The sequence below is a fragment of the Impatiens glandulifera genome, chromosome 1 (genome assembly GCF_907164915.1).
Source record: "Impatiens glandulifera chromosome 1, dImpGla2.1, whole genome shotgun sequence".
Taxonomy (NCBI): domain Eukaryota; kingdom Viridiplantae; phylum Streptophyta; class Magnoliopsida; order Ericales; family Balsaminaceae; genus Impatiens; species Impatiens glandulifera.
In genome coordinates this window covers 110,460,151-110,487,376 of record NC_061862.1, presented here as the reverse complement: position 1 = coordinate 110,487,376, position 27,226 = coordinate 110,460,151, and the positions used below count along the sequence as shown (strand labels likewise).

The 27,226-nt window shown below is 30.9% G+C and overlaps 2 protein-coding genes across 2 annotated transcripts; one reads left to right on the top strand and one right to left on the bottom strand.

The window, feature by feature from the left end:
* Nucleotides 1–5,920: 5,920 nt before the first annotated feature.
* On the bottom strand, nt 5,921–11,744 carry LOC124920481 (DNA polymerase kappa). The gene is made up of 14 exons (XM_047461349.1): nt 11,617–11,744; nt 11,189–11,361; nt 10,884–11,057; nt 10,658–10,781; nt 10,493–10,593; nt 10,306–10,392; nt 10,134–10,229; nt 9,898–10,018; nt 9,318–9,446; nt 8,262–8,353; nt 7,940–8,051; nt 7,153–7,439; nt 6,790–7,079; nt 5,921–6,156 (listed from the first exon to the last, which is right to left on the bottom strand). Exons 1-14 carry the CDS (start codon nt 11,693–11,695, stop codon nt 6,033–6,035), a joined length of 1,989 nt encoding a protein of 662 aa, XP_047317305.1. The 5' UTR covers nt 11,696–11,744; the 3' UTR covers nt 5,921–6,032.
* Nucleotides 11,745–12,640: 896 nt separating this feature from the next.
* LOC124940287 (protein FAR1-RELATED SEQUENCE 5-like) lies at nt 12,641–14,583 on the top strand. The gene is made up of 2 exons (XM_047480798.1): nt 12,641–14,427; nt 14,577–14,583. The coding sequence occupies exons 1-2, from the start codon at nt 12,641–12,643 to the stop codon at nt 14,581–14,583; spliced, it is 1,794 nt and encodes a 597-aa protein (XP_047336754.1).
* The last annotated feature ends 12,643 nt before the right edge of the window (nt 14,584–27,226 follow it).

Below are 27,226 nucleotides of genomic sequence, written 5' to 3'. Positions count from 1 at the left end.
ATTATACAACCGATTTTCAAAAGTCAACTTTATAAGTAGAGACGGTTTTTAAAACAGGTACAAAGGATGAAGCGCAAAAACCCTTTTCCGAGTATCACCAAACTATGAATTGAAAGAAACTTTGACCAATACATTTGTACATTTATGCCATTTTTATTGATTTTCAAATATCAATTGGCGACTCTGTTTCAAAATAAATAATCGTTTAAATTAATTATGTTTAATTAATTAAACAACAGATTTCTAAAAATCAAATTGTAATTTGATTATAGTAAATCCCCGGATTACTTAAAATGGAGCCCCAAATTAATTATTTAATTAATTTTAAAAACTGTCAGTGATTATTTAAAAATAATGTTTTATTTTAAAAGAAAATTCCTGACACGCAAACCAATGTTGAAATTCTCGAACCTTGAGCTTTTCACTGAAAACAAAATAAAGGGTTTTTCTAGGAGTTACAACTTTCTGGCGACTTTGTTGGGGATTATATAATTAACTCAAAAACATAAACTTGGCTTTTGATATGTTTGTATCACGTTTTTAACTTAATAGGATTGCCTTGAAAGGTACAACACCTAAGAGACGTGTATGTTTTACACTATTAAATGCATTTACATGTAAAGGGTACATCACCCTCTTCTTACTTGCAAAGAAGTACACGACTTAATTCGATACTTCTACACCTATGTAAAAAGATTTTCAATGAGCAATGACAACTTGTTATAAAATGAGTGATGTTGCGAGAGGAAAAACTAAAATGCACAGGATCGACCCCACCCTTTGGCGATGAGCCGTCCAATGGGACGTAGACATTGTGGAGGTGGACCGAGAACTCTCGGTCCTCGGTACTATAGGACTCGATCTTCGAGGACCGAGTGTTCTTTATTTGGTAACTGCAGGTTTGTAAGTTTTGATACAAATCATGAAAACATGATCTGTAAGTTGTAAACAACTCATATATCCCAAACGAAATATCCCATATCTGGCAGAGCTTTCTATTCTCTTCATTCTTTCTATTCCTCTCCATAATTGAATGAGTGCATTTCTATCTGAAGTTATATCTCCCCAAATATCTTCAGCAGTTTTACTTCTTCCATTGTGAGTTCTTGAATTTCTTTCTTTTTAGATATTGCATATTACTACTCCAAAGTAGTATTTCAGCATACTTACATAGAAGGATCTTCCTTTTTCTTTATTCTTCATCCACTCTTAGATTTCTTCCCATGTTCATGTAAAGTTCATGATGTTCATGTTTGCAGCATACCTCCTCCAGATTTGTATTACAAAAGATCATTCCCTAAATAAATGTTTTATAATTCCCTCAACTCCCGAGCATATGACATAGTTGATATCAGAAATGTTTATGTATTTTCGAACTATGTCTTTTGTTGTCAACATTTTCCTATATACCATTCAGATAATAAATTGTTGATGAAAAATAATCTTTGGAGACCATATCACATTATTCTAATCTACATCATGTCCTCTTATTCTAACCATTTCCCATGTCTTTCCTGTAATAAACTTCTCGTTACTTTATGTTTTCTAGCATTTCATCATTTCTTTCATTAAGTTGCTTCTGCCTCATTAGGTTTATGATTTTATCACCTCATGGAATACGCCTCAGAAGTGAATCACATTTACCTTCATTGACATCTCTAAATGAGTACTTGATGTATTCTCTTATAACTCTATTTCTTTTCATTTCTTCTTTGAATATAATGGAAATATTATCCAGACAAGGATCATGCAGAATAGTACCCCTCTTCCATTTTCAATTGTGGTTTGCACCATTTGAAAGACATATTTTCTTATTTTTAGGATCTTCTACAATGACCATGTCATTCTTTCATTGATACTTTGTGTCTAGATACTCTGCTCTTCTTTCATAAATTTTGTATGCACCCATTTGACCCATAGGGAGTCCGCTTTCTGCTCCAACTCCCATAAGCTCTTAATGGTGAGAGTTTTGTTCCATTCAACACAACTTTTTATTCCTAGTTCTCCTTCTTCTGTGGGAGTACAAACATCCTCCCATTTGACTTTTTTGCCTCATCTGCCTTGTGTTCCCCAGATTTAATCTCTCATGATTCTATCGAGTTCAGATGTAATTCTAGATTTTCTAATAAAATTTGGGTTTTTTTCTATTAAGGTTGAATTTATGAAATCTCTTTCAACAAAAAACTTAGAAATCGTGTAGGGAATGATATCAAGTAAAGAAAACACGAAATTGAGCCCTAAATAAGATCAACCTTAGAAAAATCTAATTTCAAATCTTAAATTGAATTATAGTAGGTCTGGAAGCTTACTAGTGATTGGTGAACACTCCAATGATGTATAGGAATTTTTTCCAAGCCCTGAATCGAAGCCCAGATCGCCGGAACAGTTTCTTCAAAAAAACCAATCTCCAGAATTCTTCGCAGATCTTCAATCAGACTGTAATGTTCGGATTTTATTTGATGGAATGGAAGAAGAACACCTAAAGACTATTTATATTAAGCTAGGTTGGTTAATTATATCGAATTTAACTTCAATTTTTCTTTTGAAGTCTTTCTTCAACGTTTTTATTTTGTCTTTAGCAGCCTAGGTCTATAGTAGGATTTGACTATTGATCATAGGGGAATTGAAGGAGGGGTAGAGACGTGCACGTTGGTGAAAGAATGGAGGGATAAGGTTGAGAAATGGAGAAGATAAGATTTATGAAAGGTTGCCAGCATCGATCGCGGGCCTCCAGCGTTTGAGAAGAAGAACAAAATGACGTCGTTTTGTTTTAAATGAACACTCTGTCGCGTTCCATTGACGTCCCGTCAGTCGTTGGAGCGTTTAGGCTAACGGGGTTAGCGTCCCGTTAGTTGATCCGATTGTGTACCTGGAAGTGCACGCGTGCTTCTACTACAGTAGAGTGCGTGGCTTCTTCATGGGTGCTGGATGAAAATCCAGAGCTGATCCGATGACTAGAATTCCTGATGTAAAATTTAAATATAACTTTTACCACACAGGATTATTAGTTTATATTTTTAATATAAAAAAATGGGGCAAAAGATTAAGTATGTAGCCCGCAAACACACTTAATTATTTAACCAGGTGCATAACTTGCCGCCTGACGGGCTCGAACCTAGAAATTTAGGGTTACTATCCACCTCTTATTGTCGCTAAGCTAGAAGAGGGGATTATATTTTTAATATAAAAGTTATTTGAAATCGATTTTCTAACCCTTTCTTGCGTTTTTCTTCACCAAATTAATACACAAAAATATTTTTGACAACATAATAAAAATTATGTTAATTTATTTTATTTTTGGGTATTTTGGGGTATTTTTTATTTAATTGTTTTAAGTAATAAATTATACATAATTTATGTTTAAAATCATAATTAATTTATTTCAACTCTTTTTGGGTTTAATTTGGTAAAATAAATACAATATTTTAATCCAAAATTATTTTTATTTTTTATTTAACATTTCTAATTAGGGTTTAATTATCACAATAATTAACCCTAATTTAGTCATTTTGAGTTATTTTGAATTTAAAAAATTTTATGCTTACTATGCCCTTCTCGAACCGAGTTCGGATAAAACAAACTTCGTCTTTGGAAAGTGTGGGTTAGAGTTTGAACATCTAAAATTTTTATACCAACTTATAATAAGGTGGAAGGATAGAACCTAGATGACCACAAATACTGGGGACGAATCGTAATCATGATTCATAGGTTGGATTGCCACATGATCATTCATCGATTGAATCTTGTTGGAGATAGACTATCACAATAGTCTTATGTCGGAGAGTAGTCTTATCGACTGAGATAAGACTTCATTTATGATAACTACTAACAAATAGGATCCTCTTGGGAATAGATAGGAATTTCCTAGGGAATAATGATGATAATCATACTATGTTTATCAAGAGATGGAATTTGCCACTAGAGATTGGTCATAATAATGAATTCCATGGATTTATATCATGAGATAAGGCTTACTATGGAGAATGGTGACAACAATCACTCTAAGGGGATAGGTTATGACAATGACCTATGTTGATGCCTATTAGACCGAGGCTTCTTAGCTTGGACCGATGGGACCGACCGAGGGTCTCGGACCCGACCGATGAAAACGAACCCAAGGCCTAGGACACTAGTCTTAAGGCCTGTTTGGTTCTACTTTTAAAAACCCAAAATTATTTTTGTAATTTTAGAACCTAAACCATTTTCTAAAAATTCCAAGTGAATAGAAAATGATTTCAAAATCATTTTGGGATATTTCTAAAAAAAAATAGCTTGACTAAGGCTTGTTTGGTATTTATTTCTAAACCATAACACCCTAAAATGACTGAGTTTTTCAGATATACTTCTCCCTAGTTATCAGCAACAACATGTACCATCATTTAAATATTGTTATTTCAATATTTTAAATAACGTTAAAACATAAACCATGACTAGGATCGAAAAAATAATCGGTAAAAATAAAACGTTATACAATCGATTTTCAAAAGCCAACTTTATAAGTAGAAACCATTTTTAAAACGGGTACAGAAGATGAAGCACGAAAGCTCTTTTCCGAGTATCACCAAACTACGAACTAAAATAAACTCTAGTTAATACGTTTGTACACATATGTCACTTTTATTGATTTTCAAATATCAATTGGCGACTCTATTTCAAAACAAATAATTTTTTTATTAATTATGTTTAATTAATTTAAACAACAACAGAATTCTAAAAATCAAATTGTAATTTGATTATCATAAATTCCCAAATTATTTAAAATAGAATCTCAAATTAATTAATTTTTAATTAATATTAAAAGTTGTCAGAAATTATTTCAAAATTTTTTAAAAATAATGTTTTATTTTAAAAAAAAATTATTGACACGCAAACCGAGATTAAAATTCTCAAATCTCAAATTTTTCACAAAAACCAAAATAAAGGATTTTTCCGAAAGTTACACCCATAAATTGTTATAGTTGATTAAAATAAAGTATCTAATAATTAAAAAATTGTCATTTAATAAAATTTATTATTCTATATATAATTTTAGTTTGAAAAAATAGATAAATAAAATTTTTAAAAAAATAAAATTTGTGGTTGGAATTACCTAAATTACTCAATTATTATATTTAAAAACACTTTTTATTAATTTTCTTAATCTGGATATTTATAAATAATCAAGATCCTTATAGATAAAAATAAAACGTTTTGTTTTGTTATAGTTTTATATCGATTTTTAATTTGTTTAATATATTTTTAACTCAATCAATATATTTTATTACTTTTAACACTCAAGTTTTTTTTGTAACGCTAAATTTCACAAATCCTTAGGAATGCGAAAACACACTCAATCAATTTAACTAGATATGCCTCCTAAGTTATTTTTTTGTAACGCTGAATTTCACAATTCCTTAAGAATGCAGAAACACTCAATCAATTTAACTAGACATGCCTCCTACGAACTCAAGCAGGTTACTCTTTTTGTCAATAAGCTAGAATAGGGAATACCCAAGTTTGATCATGTGAAGTTTGATCATGTGGCTAGGTGGAAGTAATAGGAACAAGGAACCACTAGGTTGGCGCTACTTTAATGTTCCCCAAAACTAATTTTAACCCAAACCCAACACCAAACTTGTCCAAATCCAAAATTAACCCAAACCAAAATATTCAATCCTAATTTTTATTTTTGAGTTAGGTAAATTCAAACTTTGCTCTGACCCGCCCAGAACAACAATTGACCAGATACAATATGTGGATTTGTCCTTGAAAAAAAGATACAATTAAGTTCAAATATACATTGTTACTATACCAATCTGTTGTAGAAAGAAAAGCAACTTATTGAAAAAATAACAAATAGACATGAATCTGGATCTGCATATGCTTTTAATTTGATTTCATTATCAACTGTGGCAGCAACAATAAGGGTGCCAATTAGTTATTGAGGGTTTAAAATTATTATTAACTCAACACAGTTAGAGATACATATAAAGTGATTTAAAATTTTATATACAGTTTCTATGCCTGTATTATAACAACCAAATGAGTACTTGCTACAAGTTTTTATTACTTCTTGGAAAGAACATATCAATTGGTAAATGTTTGCCTCCTGCAGGAGATGATTTCTGCTTCTTATTTCTGCTTTGGCTTGTAATTCGCTCCTCTTTCTGGGTAAACCTGATATGGTTTAGTTTGGTTAAACTCAACAGGTAGATGCTGTTCAATACAAAGCTAAGAGCAATACAAATTTAACAGTGGTGATCAAATGATTTGAGTTCAGAATTATGTTTAGGGCTGTTTCATCAAGGGTTATTTGAATAGCATTCAGTTATTTACAAATAACCTTGTTTAGTATAAGAATATTTGAGTTATTTGGATTTGATCAAAATATCCATATTTTTTTGAAAACCAAGTTTATTCACACAAAAAGTTATCAAGACCCCATAATCATGGACCTTAACTTCAATCAAGGGGTTCATAGTGAAAACCAACCTCAGATATTTAGTCTTTTCGACAAACTCTTTCCACTTGAGTTATTTTAGGTGGGTTCAAAATGTCCTTATTATTTAATATTTTAAATATTGTAAAAAATAAAATAAAATAATTTGATATTTTGGTTGATAATGCGATTATAAATTGGATAGTGGGTTATTTAGACATAATGTCAATTAACCCACATTAAACAAGGCACTAATTAACCAACCACATCTCATCTCATGCGCACTAATTAACCAACCACATCTCATCTCATTGCATGATTGGCCTAACCCGTTGTCGGTTTTAGAAATACAAGGCATAAAAATACAGTACCTTTCTTTAAGAGGATGGATTTCCACATGGTTGGTTGACTCCTCTTCTTGCAATTTCTCGGCAAGATGAAAATCTGAATGTTCTTGCCTTTCCTCCACAAAACTAGGTGGTAGTTCAACTCCACATAGTGAGCATTTATAGTCATCAACCCACACAAATATACTATTAATTGAAGTATTGTCACCCTTTTCCATCTTTCTTGACCGAGAGAAGAAATCGTCACCCATCACTTTAGTAAAATCAACCTTGCTTTCTTGCTTAACAATGTCCCTTATTTGAGAATCATTAACCTGCCAGAAATAACCATATATATGAGAAGCCGAACAAACCAGAAGATAAATTAAGATCAGAGATGATATATACCAGGAATCTTTCTGTAGGCTTAGTAAATATTTCATCTTTAGATTCATTGGTAGGAAGAAATTCATCACTTTCAAGATCTTTGTCACATATCTCATGGTTGTCAATGGGAACACAAGTTTCCTCATGATCGATGAAACGTTGATCACTAATATCGGATCCCATGGACATGTTTCTATCTATTTCATTTTGACAAGTCTCTGCCGATAGAATAAAACTGGAAAGTGTTTTCTGAGTAGGATCAGATGGAATGATGTCCTTGCCAAGATTCAACTGAGATACTCGTAAGCCTGCCAAATAAACAAAAATCCAGATAAAAGACTTTAGGAGGGAAAATTGGTTTCTTCATTTCATCTATGCGTTTATTTAGTTACATTAGAAGACAAAAAAATGTAAATAGACAACTTACAAATTCAGCCTAAAATAATTTGAGAAATGATAGGGAGATGAAATTTGGAAAAAGGAATGAGAGAAGAAATGACGTGCAATTGACTGAAAAAATAACAATTTCTCTCTCCTCAACCTTTATTTTTTTTCCAGCCAATGATCACGTCATTCCCTTTCCTAATTTCCCTTCCCCTATCCCTCCTCAAATAATTTATACCTTTAAAACCTTAATTTATTCTTATAAATCTGTTTTGAACTATTCTAGTCTTCAAACATAATATCATACAAATATGTTTTTGGATCCATAACTTTTTGTATCACAGTGTTTCCAACAGGGGAAGTTCAAAATCTCATAATTAATTCATGTCCATAATCAATGAGGAATCAAATGTGATACACTTACCAATCAATCTCAAAGATACAGGCAGTTCAGCCTTTAGTAGCTTCGAGGCATGCTTCAAGATTTCCTCATTTGAGCATATATATTTCTGTAATGTCACGGCTCGAGTACGAACCTGAAGAACACCGTCACAAATATGTTAGCATAAAACAAATGCAAACACTGCAAAGGAACCAACAATTATTGGTGAAATAAAGCATTTGGAAAATACAAATACATCTCAGGTATACTAAAGGACAAGTTCAGAACCGCATAACCCCATAGCATTTTACAACATAAAAATGTCTCAAATGTTAAAGTGGATATGCAAGAATACAGAGAATACCTCAAATGATGCCGTTTTGAGTTTCAGTGTTAACGTTCGCCCATAAAGGCCTTCCTTTTTCATGTCAGCAGAAAGCATTTCTGCAAGATCCACTGAAAATGCAAAATGTAAAATATGTTTTAAGGCAGGTAGTACTTGATTCACTCAAACAAAATTTCAACTTCCAGCCATGTATCTATTACTCGAAGAAAAGAAAATTACTCAGGCCATGCAAAACCACATTTGTTGTACTATGACGAAGAAATTAATAGAATGAAGAAAATAGTTGGGATTCAGTAAGAAAATGTCCACCTAACATGTGAAATAAAAGCTTAAAGTATTTCCAATATAACTCAATTGTTATGGATATCTCAGCATGATAAATAATACAACACAAACATTTCAAAGTGCTTTAACTGTAGAAAATAGCTGATAATTTTTTAAAATTTTATGCAAAAATTGTCATCATGAAAGACTTATTCTTTAGAAAAAAATTGAAACATTACAGTTATTGTCACTTTATTCTTGAGTTTGATTTTCCACAAAATGAAATCATGGTCATGTCAGCCTATTATGAGTGGATTGTCCATGCACCATTTGTCCCTTAATCACATGTTGATTGTCTCAAACAAATAAGCCTTTTTGTAGTTTGAATATACCTAGAAAAATGTATGCGCTAGTCTGAGGTAGAGATTTAGAACACTAAATAGATTTATTATGTATTAGCCAAGTCCAAAATAGTCCGGTTAAATTCTTACATCAATATATTGTTCTCTCAACTATTTAAAAAGTGATGTCTTCATTAGATATATAATGTTCTCCTCGATCTAAATAGACAATATGGAGATATAATTTATTATGCAAACAATAAATAATTGACCAAGTAGTTGAAAGAAAGCTAATGGCATGTGGTACATAACTTGCTTACTTTCCAGGTAATATGCCATAATGTCGCAAACAGATCCTTTATTTTACTCAAACGCCAAAATAATATCAAAGTTTTAGACTATGTTGTATTCCAGTTGTTTTTTATTATAAAATTCCATTGCAGCTAGAAGTCAGTTTTTGGACATTTACCTAATTTCTGGTAAAGCAATGTCTCATCATGCGTGGCAGAAAATGTTCTCTCATTGCTGATACTTTTACGCAGCCTAGCTTGAGGAGTATCTGTTCCCCCAAGGCCAAGGCCGACAGAGAGGAAAAAATCTGCAACAAAAGACATGATGTTAGTTGATAAAATTTATATAAATACTGAACAGAAGAAAAGAATCAAACATAGAAGTACAATGAGTGTGGATCAAATGTCAGTATAATGGGTAGAGTATAGAAAAAAGCTACACTTTATATGCTAACAGAGCTGGTTATCAAATAAATATGTTTTTCTCTGTAGTCTTAGCCAAGAAAAAGAAATAAGTAAATGGCCCCATGTGGAAACACTTTAATTTTTATATTTGGATCCAAATATAGAAACATTTGGAAACGAAGCAGATTCAGAATTTTTTGTTTATGTATCTGGATCCGTAATAAAAAACACAAAGAAATTCAAAAGGCATTTCCAAATGGTATGCAGAGGTCTAGTAAGAAGGAAAGTCGTCATGTTCCCTCCATTTCAATAAACTGAAAAGAGGCATAGCAGAAAAATAGATCGCATTCTGACCTGCTGATGAATGAGAAAATAGCGCACAAAGGAAAGCGCTTTTCTTTAGCATCTCGGCACACGTTGTGATTCCAAAAACATCCCTTAATAGATGTTCGGTTACCTTACCAATTCCGCCAATCTATACACGAACTCTTCAGTTTATCTTGTTACACTCAAGTTTAAATTATTAAATAAATGCCACAAGCTTGATCAATGTTGTAAAAACCAAATAGAGTTTTAAGAGTCCATAATACCTTTCTGATCGGAAGTGATGATATAAATGTTATCACTGCTATGCGGTCATTTCTTAGTACAAACTGCCCGTTTGGTTTATTTATATCTGAACAAACCTGACAATGCAAGTTGAAGAAGAATTCAATCAAAAACATAAAAGGACAAAAGAAAAACAGAATTGAGGAATAAGACCTTAGCAAGCAAGCGATTGGGTGCTACTCCTGCACTACATGTGAGGCCTGTCTCATCATGAATACACTTTCTTAATTCTTCAGCTATCTTCAAAGAAGAAAATGGAAGGAAGAGATTAAATCTAGAGACGCTAAAGAAATAAATATAATGTTTTCAAGAAAGACCAATTAGTATATGTTAGAAGCACCTCCTCACAATTAAGATTCCTTTCTTTGCATACACTTGTTATATCTAGGAATGCCTCGTCCAAACTTGTAGCCATGAAGTTGGGATCATATCTCTGGAAAACTATTAAAGAAATAAAGGAATCAAAATTCAGCATAGCAAAAAAAAATGAATCAAGAGTTCAAACCTTTTCTAGTCAAATCACTGTAATAAGTATACTTCTTAAAATCTGTGGGAACAAATATGAGGTCTGGACATAATTTGCAAGCAATAAAACCAGGCATTGCAGCACGAACACCAAATCTTCTTGCCTAGAAAATATATAATCACATTTAATCAGTGTAAATGTCAGATACAATTACAATTAGTTTGATTCTTTAACTGGAAGTTGCATATAGATTACTAACTCAAACCTCATAGTTAGCAGTAGATAACATAGACATGCTGCCGACAGCCATTGGTTTTCCCTTTAGAGAAGGATCGCTAAGTGTCTCTACTGCGGCATAGAAAGCATCCATGTCGACGTGCAACCAAATCCTTGATAAATCACGTGATGCTTCCATCTCTTCTATCCTTTTGTCAGCAACCTAGATAGACATGCATTTATAAACAGTAAATCAGATAGGATTCATTTACCAGGAATGAAACAAGGATCATGTGAAACTGGATGCTAATTCTGAGTTTATAAGTAAGCAATGTGAAACTATAGTGTAAGTACCCTCTGATAATGCGACAAGTCTGAAGCAGTAAGCTTGGAAGACTGAACACGCATATCCTCAATCTTCTGCTTGATATAGGCATCCTTACGCTCCTCGTTTTCAAAATACTTCGATCCTTTGCTCATTTCATATACAACTCTCTGTACTTTCTCCTTGTCCACACCCTCCATTCCTAGAAATCAATTGTCAGCCAAAGAAGATTTTAACTAGCGTAATTCAAGAGATACATTTGTCTTATAAACGAGATCATTCTTAGAACACGATTGAATGATATTGACTATTTCTATTGGAATAAGCAACAATACCGACGGTTACTACTTGCGTATATACTTGTATGTAAACATGATATAGGGAAAGAGTGAGGAGTTGAACATAACAGAGAAAGAGAGTGAATCAATTCGAAAATCCTAGACGATCGAAGGAATACCTGCTTTGGCGGTGGTGTAGACGGTGTGATACGACTCCCATGGCCGAGATGAGTCGCCGGAGCTCTCAATCTTCGTCATCTGCAACTGATTACATTAGTTGGGGGAAGGAAAAACTCAAAGAAGGGCTTGAGACAGCGACTGGGAGCGCGATGCCTACGTGGTGTGCTAAGTGGGTTGACAGGTGGAATATTCTTTTTTTATTAATTATTTGGGCCGTGATAGGGAGGCCGATGCTGGGCCTCCGACCATACAGCGAATCCTACGTGGCTGCCATGTGTGCTTTGCCAGCGTGTAAAAAAAAACCCACATATATTCGCTTTATGATCTGAGAAAGAAATATAACCGCACAGAACTACTTTCTCTCTTTTCTCTATCCTCTCCAAGACAACCTTTCTTGTAAACCCTAGAATAGATTCAGTTCTTCTGGAGAATCTTATCGACGGCGGCCGGGATATAACTCGATATAAATACATTTCGACGGTGGCTGCTCCGGAGAACCATATCGACGGTGGTCGGGTAACTCCATATGACTACTATGTTTTGATACTGTGTTTTTTTATCGTTATCTTTAATCGTTATCCTCACTTTATCTTCAGATCAATACAACTTTATATTGACATTGTTCGGGTAATCCATATGACTACTATGTTTTGATATTGTGTTTTTTCATCGTTATCTTTAATCGTTATCCTCCCTTTATCTTCAGATCAATACAACTTTATATTGACATTGTTATATTGAGCTCAATACATCATTATATTGATCTCAATACACGAATATATTGAACTCAATACACGGATATATTGAGCTAAATACACGGTTATATTGAGCTCAATACACATATATATTGATCTAAATACACTATTATATTGAGCTCAATACACCTTTATATTGAGCTCAATACACAAATATATACACCTTTATATTGAGCTCATTCCACCTTTATATTTATCTAAATACAGAGATATATTATTGTTAATTCAAATCTTCTAATTTAATTACAATTTGTTATTGTTCAGCTGCATGGATCCTCTAATTCAATCTGCTCCAGTCATTGAAATACCGACTGTTGGGATGATATTTCCATCTAAAACGGATATTCGTTTGTATTACAAGGCCTATTCCCTTGGTACTGGTTTCGGTATAAGTAAGCTCGGAACAAAAAATGGACCGGATGGCAAACAAAAGTGGTTCTCGCTAGCTTGTGCAAAAAATGGTGTTTTTACATCAAGGGGAAAAAATATTTTACATCCCAGACCCTCTATCAAGACGAATTGTAAAGCAAGGATTAATGTTGCTGTTAGAAACGATGGGGAAGTCGAGATCACCAGCGTCTGCCTGGAGCACAACCATGCCATGAGCCCGGGGAAATCAAGACATCTTAGATCCCACAAGGTTCTTGATCTGGAGGTAAAGAGAAGATTGGAATTAAATGATGAAGCAGGAATTACACTCGCAAAAAGTTTCCAATCTTTTGTAGTTGAAGCCGGTGGTTATGATAATCTGAAATTTGACGAGAGATCTTGCAGAAACTTTATTTCAGAATCTCGGAAGTTGAGGTTAGGAAATGGTGATGCGGAAGCACTTTCTCAATACTTCACTCTAATGCAAAGCAAATCCCCAAATTTCTATTATGTATATGATCTAGACGAAGATTCTCGGATAAGGAATGTATTTTGGGCTGATGGAAGATGCAGGGCTGCTTATCAATGCTTCTCCGATGTCATCACCTTCGACACAACTTATCTGACAAATCGCTACGACATGCCTTTTGCTCCATTTGTAGGGGTGAATCATCACGGACAATCCATTCTACTAGGGTGTGGCCTACTATCCAACGAGGATTCTTCCTCATTCATTTGGCTTTTTAATGCATGGTTGACATGCATGCATGGATGTGCTCCGAAGGCAATAATAACTGACCAATGTCGATCAATGGCCATTGCTATTGAGAGGGTGTTTCCAAACACCAAGCATAGATTATGCCTTTGGCATATCATGAAGAAACTCCCAGCTAAATTTGGTGCTCACACTCAATACAAATCTCTAAAACAAACGATGAAGAATATTGTCTATAACTCAATCACAATTGAGCAGTGCGATTATGAATGGATGAGAATGGTAGACGATTTTCAATTAGAAGATAGCGATTGGTTAAACTCTTTGTACAAAGAACGAAGTAAGTGGATACCTGTCTACGTAAAACACCACTTTTGGGCAGGCATGTCAACCTCACAAAGAAGTGAAAGCATGAATGCTTTTTTTGACGACTTTGTTCATTCAAAAACCTCCCTCAAACAGTTTGTTGAGAAATATGACAAGGCGTTGAAGAGAAACATCGAGAAAGAAATGAAACTGGATTTTCAGTCATATAATTCAAGCTTGTCAGTTGTTTGTGGTTATCCCTTGGAACGACAATTTAATAGTTTGTACACTAACGACATTTTGAGGATATTCCATAACGAAGTGGCCGGGATGTTGTATTGCGAAATCCAAAATATTCAACAGGAAGGTCCAACTCATGTTTTTGATGTATTAGAGAACATTCTGGGAAGTGCAGGAGAAACCTTGAGGGACGTTTGGTTGAAAGTACACTACACCGCGATGGGGAATTTTGTACAATGTCAATGTAAGATGTTTGAGTTTAGGGGAATTTTGTGCAGACATATTCTTATGGTGTATAGAAGAATGAAAGTGGATCAAGTGCCTGAGAGATATGTCTTGGACCGTTGGCGCAAAGATTTGAAACGAGGTTATCAAAGCATCACCAATATTTATGATTCTGATGTGTCTGAAAGTCAAAGAAAAAGGTATAACAGTCTAACTCCAATGATGCATTTGTTCCAACAACTTGCATCACAATCTGAAGATAAGACCTCAGTTGCGTCTAGACTTTTGGAAGACATGATTCAAAAGTTGATGTTGGATTTTGATAATGCATCTACAAGTTCCACACCAGCAACTAGTCCTCCAACAGAGAAAGTGATTCACTCTCCGGTTAGAGTGAGGGCTCGAGGTAGGCCACCAACGAAACGAAAATTATCTGTCGTAGAAAAAGTAATTAACAGGTCCAAACATTCAACAAAGGTTAGTTTTACCTCTTTGACTCGTTATATTGTGTTAGTTGATTTGTTATATTGAGCTCATTTACTCGTTATATAGAGCTCACTGCCTAGTTATATTGATGTAATATATTTAACTAATTGCCTTGTTAAATTTTGTTATAGAAAAAAATGCGGGATGAACCAACAGATGCGCAACAATTCAATGACCCAGCTACTATACCACAAACAATAGTCTCCACTCAATTCTCTTTTACCACATTATTGTAGTTATATTGAGCTTATTTCAGCGTTATATTGAGATCATTGACTCATTATATTGTACTTGTTGCTTCGTTATATTGAGATTATTGACTCGTTATATTGTACTTATTGCTTCGTTATATTGAGCTCATTTACTCGTTATATTGTACTTGTTGCTTCGTTATATTGAGCTGATTGCCTCATTATATAGATCTCAAATAAATGATTTGACTATGATACCAAAAACAATAAACTATAAGCATAATTCAACATTATATTAAGTTTTTTTTAGCTTTACTAAGCATAAATATTTTAATTCCTGAATCCACTGTTGGATTGCCAATTTGAGGTCGGGATTTTGGAACATCGTCATCATGGCAGGCTGGATGGCAGATTTAATAAATGTAGACGTGTGGACTGCGGTATTCAAGTTTAATGATGCAGTTGCGATCGCAGTTACAGAGGTTGATAATTGGACTGCTGCCTCTGAGAATACGTCCCATGCACTAGGAGCAGAAACTGAAGGAGCAACAATAGTAGGAGCATAAACTGAAGGAGCAACAACGTTCTCCTGTGCTGGAAGTGGAATCCTATCTAACACCCTCCCTTTGCCATACCCACCAAGTCTCTCCTCGGTACGTAACCTTTCAAAAATCATCCTGTCATCCCAACAGGATATGATCGGGAAAATCCTCACGTTCCTTCTTTGGGTGAAATCTGCTACCCTATCCATGTAACATAACTGAAAAAAGAAGGAATGTTAGTTGTATACTAATTAGCAATGTTTATGAAATTAATTAATGAATCGTTCTTACCATAAGGAAGGTTGCTGGTCCGTGGAAAAATGAGTCTCGTTTCTTCTTCCATTTGATCATACTCTCAACAAGTCCATTTAATGTGAATCGACACCAATTTAGGTCCTTAATACTGTCAACATGAACTAGTGATTTCAAGATTTTAGACCTGCATATTGAAAACAGGATTCAATTAGACTAATATGATAAAACCATATTACGCTCCATATAACACTCCATATAACTACCTATAACGCTCCATATAACTCTACAATATGCATTATATAACTATACAATACGAACCATATAACTATACAATAATATCCATATAACGCTAAATATAACTACAAAATACAAGAAGCTGGAGATTTTTACCTGCAAGTTGGACTTTCAGTGGCCCACAAGAAGCTGGAGACGACGTACACAACAAAGTCACGTTTGAAGTCGTCATCGGCAGTTGTGTTTGCTAGAATTACCTCTGGCATAGAGGAAATGATGGGAGCACCGCTGGTTTCACTCCCTACCCATCTCATCCTCCAAGCCCTAAGTATGGCGAGGTACTCAGGTCCGTCACTATTTTTACCAATGGACTCAGTTACGTCGATCTCTCCTCTAGGGATGTTTAGTATGCATTGTACATCATCCTCGTCAATAACCATATTTTGATGGTTGCTCAGACTCAGGGAACACGTCAGTTTATCGAAGTGTTCAAACAAATACATTGCAATTGAGGATGGCAATTTGGAGACACGTAAGGAAAGGAGAGAGCCGAAGCCGATGTCCTTGACAGCTTGCTTCTGGAGGTCCGACAGTCCATTCACGAGTTTACATAGGCCATGAGGAGAAGTGCGGATGTTTGGAATCGTTGTTTTCGGCAATCTTCTTTTTTTTGACAATTTCGAACTGAAAAAATGACAAAGGTGAACGCTCCATATAACTATTTATTACGATCCATATATCTACCTATTATGCTCCATATAACTACATATTATACTCCATACAACCACTTATAACGCTTCATATAACTATATTTTACGCTCAATATAACTAGTTATTACGAAATATAACACGCAAAAGATAACTTACCTTCTAAAATCTTGGTTGTCAACATCGTTGGTCTTCCTCTTTCGTGTCTTCGGGATGGTCTTCCTCTTTCGTGCATTCGGAGTCGTTACAATGTCGGAATTAGGGGGGACGGTAGATGGGATGTTGATATCGGTAGCAGAATCCATTGATCTTAGAGAATAGATAGCAAGAAGCGATTGGATATTGGAGAATACGTACGGCGATAATATAAGAGGAGGCGAGGGGCTTCCACAGCGAGATGGATAACAAGTGGCGGCAAGAAGAGATTGATGGAAATGGTTGAGCGCTTCCACGGCGAGACAGAAAATACCTCACGGCTCGACTAGGGTTTCCATAGGAGGGAGCGAGAAGAGATAGTAATGAGAGAGAATCAATGGTTAGACTGACGGCTCGACTAGGGTTTACACAGGAGGGAGCAGAAGAGAGAGTAATGAGAGAGAAGGGCAGGCGAAAAGTCACAGATTAAAGCTATTTAATTTTTTTTTAATTCAAAAAATCCAGCGTGGCAATGCCACGTAGATTCGCTCTACGATCGGAGCCCCACCCTCGGCCCCTAAATCATTATTCTAATTATTTTATCTCTCTTCTTATTAATTAATTTCTCTCTCCTTTTATTAAATAATTTTTCTCTCTATCTCTACAAATTAATTTATCTCATTTACCCATATTCTCACGATTATTATTTTACTCATTTATTTGATATTTACTATCTCTCGTTTAACGGTTAAAATAAATCAATAATTTACAACAAATTCTCACATTAAATATTTTAATAATACGTTTAAATAAATTCTAAACCCTAAACTAAACCCTAAACTCCAAATCCTAAACTCTAAAACCTAAATACTAAATTCTAAACCCTAAACCCTAATTAATATCAATGATTAGTTGAATTATGAATTTATCTCTTTTATTTTTATTTTATTTTTATGACTTTTCAATTCCTTTATTTATCAAATATTTTTTATGCCCTCTTTTTTCTTTTTTTTATTATTTTTTTTATATTGACTTATTAATATTTTTTTAGTTTTATTACTTATAAATAAATGTTTATATAATATTTCTATTTTCACGATTAATTATTTTCTCTCCAGTAACTAATTATTAATAATAGGAGAGAGAAAATAATTAATAAAAGGAGAGAGAATATTATACCTGTCAACCCATTTAGGCACACCACGTAGGCATCGCGCTCCCAGTCGCTGTCTGAAGTCGCGCTCTCTATCATTTTTCAATTTATTTTCACTTCATGTACTATTCTCACCCCCCATTTTAATTTCAGATATTTTTTTTAATATTCCCGTCTCTTTTGTTTTTTTTGTTTTGGAGAATACCGCGAGACACCGATAATATTTTTTTTAAATAAACAAAAATTATAAAATAAAATTATATAAACGAATTTTTTAGTATAATATATATTGTAATATATTAAAATTTTATATTATTATAAAAAATAATTTTACTACTCTTATAAAATATAGTAATAAATAAATATATTTATGATTTAATATATTTAATTATATTTATGGTGTTCGGGATAGAATCGGGGTAAAATCAGGGCGGGTGGGGGCGAGGGATACAAATAGCATTCTCGTTCCATCGCCATTCAGTTTTCGAGAAAAACCGTCCCAAACAGGACAATTCGGTTCGATTTTCACGGAGCGTTTTCAAATTGTCATCCTTAATTATAATACCTTATTTCTCGCATTGGTTATTTTTTTAATAGATGGTTGGATTTGTAGAAATTAGTATTTATAAGTTTTTAAATAGTTAAAAGAAAATAAGTTGATAAAAAGAAAAATATGATTGAATTTAATGAAAGTTTTTATTAAAATTTAAATTAAATACAACTTTTTTAAAATAAAATTTTAGATAATGATACCAAAAAAAAAATCATTTAATTTTTTTTTTTTTTTGTCAAATACAATTTTGTTTGATTTTTTATTCCACAGCAAAATTTGTATTTTCAAATAAAATAAGTTATGAAATAAGATCTCACCCTTTATATTTGTTTGAAAATGATTTTTTTAGAGTGAATTTTGGGTGTGAATTAGGGATTATAAGGGGTGTCTTATCAGTTGAAAAGTGAAGTATTCATTTTCGAATTCGGTTTTTATTTTACTATCCGATTCCGATCTTGACGAGTATTTTTATTTTTATCACCATCCCTAATTTATCAGGTATTCGGTTCGTACGAGTCCATTACCTGATTAAATATATATAAAATTAAAAAGTTAAAAAAAATAAACATAATTTTATTAAATAATAAATAATGGTAAAATAAGTGATTTAGAAATTTAAACAAAACATATGAAAAAAATTATTACTTACTTATGTTCGAAAGGTTAAAAAAATAATAATTATATTGTTATTAGAGTTGAAAAAAAAGTATAAAAACAGAAAAATAATACTTTGTATTAAAAAAGTTCTAACGTCCGCTATTAAATAAATGAGGTTGGATGCTTGTATCTCAATAAAATAATGATTGAGAAATGATTGATACTATATGAAAATATTGTACCGTAAAATATTAAAAATATTGATTTATATAATACGTCAAAAAAATGGTAATATATGGTACCAATATCAAAATTATCAGTACGGTAAATAGATGAGAGTTTCAAAATTTTAGTATATCGGTATATACCGAAAACATATTTATAAATTAAATATACATATATATATATATAATCCTTATAAATAATTAAGTTTTAATTTTCATTTTAAGAATTAAATTTACGCAATTATAAAAACTTAATTTTTGAAAATTAAATCAAATCAAAACAATTAAATTTTAACAGAAATATTTTCTGTGGACTAATTAGTTATACTTGTATTAATTTTTTTCGATTAAATAAATGTATTTATTAATTAAAACTTTACAATGATAATATAAATTGAGAAAAATACCTTAACAAACACAATTACAAAGTTATTCTTATCAATAAATCGGTACAAAAAAGAAAATTGTATTTTACGAGATTCTATTTGTTGAAAATATTGCAATATTTGCACATTTTCAATTGTTGAAAAAATATTTTTTTTCAACATAAACTACTAAACTATCCTTCATTCATCCGTCTCTCATTTGATTATGCAAATTTGTCTTCACAATCTTCATTGCAAAAAAAAAATCAACGGATGCATTTGCAACTAATAAAACTAAAGTCAACTCTATCAAACGATAAACCAATGAAAAGACTAAATGTTTTTCTGTTGCGATCAATGTTTGAAGCACAAGCATGTATTAAAGCTTTTTGAATTCCTGGAGAAGTCATCTGATTGTTTTCCGGAGTATTTTGTTTTACAACTTTAAAATTTTTTTATTTTGTTGATTGTACCACTCAATCAATTCAAGAAAATTACTTTTATTTAATAAACTACTTGACTCATCATGTCCTCGAAAAGATAATCATTGCCTCAATAGAAAGCGTGTCACATCTAACATGGTTGTTAAACGAGTGTGATAATTAATTTCTATATCACGACCATGTGCCCGTAAAATATATTTCACGATATGCCTTTGATCTTAAAAAAGATCAAATTGTATTCTAGCTTCGTTATGACAACTATTTGCAATTCCCATATGACAGTTGAATCTTTCTAATGCCTTTTTTCTAATTATTGAATTCATCTCTTATAAAGGCATCATCTACACTTTTTCTATTTAAAGGTTTGAAAAGGTAACACTAAAAACAAAATGTTGCATCTTTTGATATTCTACTAACTATGTGTATTTTTATATCAACTTACTTTAAACATATTTCCTAATTACCAAAATTGTTACCAAAATTGTTATTGAATATAAATGGTCATTTAATTGACATGGACCTCGAAGAACATATTCTCTTCGAGCTTGACCTTGAATATCAATATCAAAATTCTCAATTGATTTCCTTAATCCCGGATCATTGATAATATCACATAAATTTAATTATGCACGGGATTGATTTTCTACTTGTTCAATAACAAATGCTCGTTAGTAAGTTCATTAGATGATGAGGGAGGATCAAATTGGGAATGAAAGATAGAAGTACAAATTCATTTATAAAACCTCTCCATATCCTACGTAAAAGAGTAGGAAATAGAATATGAAATTTTAAAAAGTCATTTTGCCCAATTTGTTGTCTATTATCTACTATCAAACTATCAATCAGACCAAGTTTTGACGGTAGAGTAGTTAAACTTAAACAGAAAAAGAGCCCATTTCAAATTCTTAAGCCCTAAATCACTAATTGAAATTGATTACCACTTACCCAAAAGCCAAAACCCTAAATGGCTAAATCCCTAATCTAATGTTATTGTTCGATTATTTAAATACAAAATAATGGAAGAGAATAAGGCATTGAATTACATTCACCGTATTAGATTACGGATAGTTGAAGGCTGAAGCGGTGAATAAGATCACTAGTTGACTAACTGTTGAGTGCTAAACTTGTGAGTGGTCAGGAGTCTCTGGACTAACAAACTAAAATCTTCTGAAGAGCAAGAAAAAGATTGACGCAACTAATATAGTTTAGACTTTTTAGGCTTTTTAGTTTGAAAACTAGTTCAAGCCTTTTTTTATTAATGGGCTTAAAAGTTTTTTTTGAGTTTACCCAACAAATATATTATGCATCTGTTTGGAATGCGTGGTGCTGGAGCCCACCACAACCCACCCTTTCTGCCCGTCCCTGGTATTACCAGTATAATATCGATAACGTACTGAAATTGTGATATACTATCAATATTTGGTATGATTGGTATGTTACTTGTATCATACCGAGATTTCGGTGTACCTAAATAACGGTACAACAATAATATGATTATTTTTATACCAAAATTTTAGATAAAGTATACAGTATGAATTAAAAATTATGATATACCGTATCAATCTACCCTAAGTAAAACTATAAAAAGAAAATAAAAATATATGTGTTTTAATCTTAATATAGTTGGGTATCAGGTTTGGGTTTTACATACTCCCCATCCTAACCCCGAACCTGATTAGGTTTTTACCTCCCCATCTTGGATTTGACCCTGATTTAAATATTCGAACTCAATCATCGGGTACCCATGAATATAGAATATGTGAGTATTGTATTGATTAGTACGAAAATATGTTGGATAAATTTTATTTAAAAACATTTTTTTATCAATTATCTTAATATTGATTTTTTTTAAAAATTTACGTATAAATGAAATTCCAGAATGGGTTTTATGTGAATATTTTGAATATAGAGATGACAAGAAGTTTATGGGAAATTTGACGAAATGGCCTTAAAGATGACATAATTTAAGTTTTTGATCGGCGCATAAAATTAAATGCGTTGGTGACACCTTTTTTTGGACGATTTTGCCCCTGTCGCGAGACGTTCACAATCGTGAGATGCAACCGGCATTCGCGAGACACAATTATTATTATTTTTTTTCAAAAATAAATTAAAAAAATTTCATCTCGCGAATGCCGGTTGTGTCTCGCGATTTTGGACTTTTCACACGGCATCCGGTTGTGTCTCGCAACGAGAACATTTCCGTCCAAAAAAAAATGTCACCAATGCATTTAATTTTATGCGTTGGTCAAAAACACAAATAAGGCCATCTTTAAGGTCATTTAGTCAAATTTCCCAAATTTTATAATTATATTCTCATAATATGTTATAAATATATATATATATATATATATATATATATATATATATAAATATATATATAAATATATATATATATATATATATATATATATATTTATATATATATATATATATATATATATATATATATATATATATATATATATATATATATATATATATGAAAATGATATATAAGATTTTTCTTAATTAGGATAAATTAAAATCTTAAAATATATCTCAATTAATATTTTTATTTTTTATTAATTATAATAAATCAGATTTCTTAAAATATTTCAACTAATATATTTTAATTTTCTTAATTATCATAATCAAAATTACAAAAATATATTTTCTTCATTAAAATCCTTAAAATATTTGAACTAATAATGTATAAAAAAATAGAGAATTGATCCCAAAATCATACATGTTCTATGGAACTCTTTAAGGTTTGATAAGACTCATTTCCAAGACGAGTTGGAGCTCTATTCTTAATGAATATGTGGTTAAATACATTAGTTGGGAATACGAACATTAAAAACATGATAATATTAAAAACATGTATTCATGGTCACATGTTTAATATCACATTCTTCTTTTAAAGTTTTGGTTAACTTGCAAGTTTATTTATAAGCTTCGTTAAGGATTAATAAAACAAGTTATGAATTATCGATATTTTATATTATTATTTAAAAAAAAAATTATATAAAAATGAATAATGATGATCACATTTTTTAAAATTATTTAATAAATATTCAATTAAATTGATAAATATTATATGATAAAAAAATAGTAAAATAAATAAAAATAAAAGACATAGTAAAACAGAAAAAAAAATATACAAAAAAATTAAAATTGTATTATTTTGTTGGAAAAGTTTATATTACATAAACAAATATTTTACCTTATATTTTAGATGTATTTATAATATTTATTCACCAATATTTTAATACAATTTAAAATTAACATATAAATACAAAAAATGATAGTAAAACAAAAAAAAAATAACATAATTGAAAGATAATAGTAAAACTGATAAAAAAAATCATAGTCACATACATCAAAGTTATATTGTTTTGTTGAAAAGTTATATTGTTTTGTTGAATAAGTTAAGTATGTCAAAACTTAATTAAATACATTTGTTTAACATTTTTCCATTCTAGATATTATAGAGTTATCGTGCACATTTGTTAAAAATAATAATAAAACACACAAAAAATGAGATATTAAAAAAGATAGAATATATTTCTTTTAAGAAAAAACTGGTTCATAAAAATTTAATGCATTCTCCATGTAAAAGAAACGTCATCTATGGAAAAAGGTAAATATTTTAACCATTAAATCACTTATTATTGTTAATTAATTTATATATATATATATATATATTATCTTTATGTAGTGTTTGGTACGTAATATATTAATTATATGATATAAGGAAAAAATGAGTATAAATTGTAAAGGGTATTATGAGATATAAATTATATAAGTTATTAACGTTGGGTTGGATTATATATATTTTATTATTGTGTGTTTGGTTGGTGATATAAAAAATTAGTAAAAGTATAAAAAACTAGTTTACCCTTAAATTTATATAATTTATTTTTAATTATTATTTTAATATTTATCTTATAAGTAGTTGTATTATTAATTATATTAAAATTAATAAAAAAAATATACATAGTTGTTTTTTAAAAATAAATAATATTGTGATATGGTTAACCATAATTTTATATATAATTTAACTTATATAGTTATAAAATATTAATAATAATGATTTTATAAAATAGTATTTAAAATTAGAAGGTATAGTTATAATTAGTTTTAAAAATAAATTATATAGATATAAGTAGGGGTAGGTCGGCACGGTATACCTTAATGTTTTGTCCATACTTTATACCTTACCAAAAATTTCGGTATACGAAAAATTCATACATTTACCTTATCTTAATTTCGATATACCTTGATTTCGGTATACCTTAATTTCGGTATACAAAAAATTTATACATTTACCTTATATTGATTTCGGTATACTTTAATTTCGGTACGGTATCAGTATTATACTTTTGACATATTAACTTAAAAAGAAATCAATCTCATTAGTAAGTTAGAGATTGCATATATTAAATAATATTTCAGTATAATTATATTTTGATATTATTCAAAATTATATATTTATAATTAAATTAATATCAAATTTATTTAATTATTTTTTCTTACATCAATAAGAGCTAACGCTGTTACAAAAAACACTAAATGCCGTTACTATTAATCTTCTGTAACGTTACGGTTCGTTACAGACACGTACGTTACAGATAGTTACAGATCATTAGTAACGGCTACCCAACACCGTTATTGTTATTACTATCTATAACGACATTCATACCGTTACTGTTATATTTATCTGTAACGACAGTATAATGGAAGAGTCGTTACTGTTATTTCTATCTGTAACGACACATTAAATATCTATAACGGTTATACCTAAATGCCGTTACAGATACATCCATTCTTTTGTAACGGTTTACTCATAAAACCGTTACAGATACCTTATATAAAAAACAAAGAACAAAAGATATATCTGTAACGGTGATTTTATCTAAAAGCCGTGACTGATATATAACATCAGTAACGGTAGTATATAGCCGTTACAAATATATTTTTATCGGTAACGGTAGTATAACACCGTTACTGATATAAATATATTTGTAACAGCCGTTACTGACTTTCATTACAGAAAACATTTTTCTCCTAATGATATATTTTAATTTATATATACTATTTTAGTATTTCGATATATCTTATTAGTACCATACATTACATTTTTTTCGGTATACCTTAAAAATTGATATTTTCGATATATTACGGTACGATATCTTCGATATATTTATATTATTATATTTTAAAATATAATAAAGAAATTAAATTTTTAATAATTTTATATTTTTAATTAACATTATTAATTATGTAAAAATTATCATTTTTATATTTTTAATTAAAATTATTAATTATTATATTTAATTATGTAAAATTATAACTTTTAAATTTTTATACTTAAAAATAATATAATTTTTTCTATCATATATATATATATATATATATATTAAAAAATCAAATTAAAATATGTAATTACGTATTTATTATTTATATTAAAAAATGAAACACAGTTAAATATAAATAATTATAGTTATAGTTTATTATTATTATTATATTTTAAAATATAATAAAGAATTTAAAATTTTATAAAGGTAAAGGGTAGAATTTTTTTTTTTTTTTTAAAGTTTATACATTCTTTATAACATGTCTCAGTAGTTACTATGTTATTACCCGTTCAATGTATATTGTTTATATAAATATTAATAAATTAAACTATTCTAATTTTCTACATAAGTTATCTACCGTTTATATATATTATACCAAATCGTAGTCTTAAAGATTTGACCATTCAACTTTCTGAAAGAAAAAAACTGCACAATCAAGCCTCAATTCACACATGTACATACAAAACAATATTGTAAAGTAGCCATATTCTAAAAAAAAATATTAATAAGATTAATTATCGAACTCCTAAAATACAATAATTATCCAAATATTTGAACTAATAGGGATTTGATAAGATAATGTTTAAATTTATAGGAATTTGATAAGATAGTTATATGAGATCACAGTCCATAGAGAATTTCAAATCCTCTCACTATGGTCAAGCGTATGGAGATCCATAATTTTTTAGATGAGCAAAATCATACAATTCGATTTAGCCTCAAAATCACGAGCTTTCTCTTGGTTGTGTTTTATGTCAAGGCATGAGATTAGCCGTCGTCAACGGTCCAATCGCCCTCAATCTTCGATTTCTTTTTAGGTTTGTTTGATCATGTTTTTGCTCCTTGGATAAGTTCTCTTTCGATATTGCAACCGATGCTCTTCTCGGTCTCCGAGAGATCATTGTTTCAAATATTTTATTGACTTGACGTAAACTGTAACCTTGCTTGTTATATAACTAACCATCATATTAAAATTAAAAATTACATAAAATATATAAACCTTAAAAAACAATTCACCTGTATCTTAAAAAAAGGTATATATGTACCATTAATACATTCTTTTAGTACTTTTAAATTATCTCAGTAGATTGTCATTTCTTGAATGTGCAGCCTATGATTGGCTTATTTTCAAAGCTTGGATTCTTGCCATCTTGAAATCATTCATAAAGAAATTTATCCTATTATGCTTAAGACATGCAAAGACACCTACCGAAGAGACGCGAATTTAGCTCCCAACTTCGAGAGCGCTATCCTGGCTCCCGGTTCTGGAACTCTAACTGAAAAAGAAAGCCTAATAAAAGCCCTACACACTTTGTATCAACAATCGGACCAATGATAACCGAGTCTCCCACTCAGCCAATGTGAGATGTCAGGTTGATGCTTCTTACTGAGACAAGGCTACTTATTGTCTATACATCGCATCTAGTGAACTTAACTAATGTGTTTGTGAGTAAACAAAATGCCACAATTTTTCTTAATAATTTGAGGTGAAAAATACAAAATTAATTAGTTTAAAAAATGAGAGATAGGTATCAAATAAATCAGGAAAATACATATAATATATAAGACAAATAAAATCATAAAAGGATTATCTATTGAAATACTCTTCTTCCTATACCGTACGTTGGATTTGATGAACAACTCATTTATTATAGAATTGTGCTTCATACCAACTATTTGCTAATTTATGAGTAAACACCTAAGAATGTGTAGAAATAAACACCTTCATCATCTAATATCATATTGGGGTTAGGCATCGACAAGAGAGAAGATG

Coding starts and splice junctions, on each gene's coding strand:
- LOC124940287 (XM_047480798.1), top strand. CDS start 12,641: ATGGATCCTCTAATTCAATCTGCTCCAGTCATTGAAATACCGACTGTT.
- LOC124920481 (XM_047461349.1), bottom strand. CDS start 11,695: ATGACGAAGATTGAGAGCTCCGGCGACTCATCTCGGCCATGGGAGTCG. Junction 9,447..9,897: donor ATTTTCTCATTCATCAGCAG/GTCAGAATGCGA, acceptor CTTTTGTTGCAG/ATTTTTTCCTCTCTGTCGGC. Junction 7,080..7,152: donor AGCCTACAGAAAGATTCCTG/GTATATATCATC, acceptor TATTTCTGGCAG/GTTAATGATTCTCAAATAAG.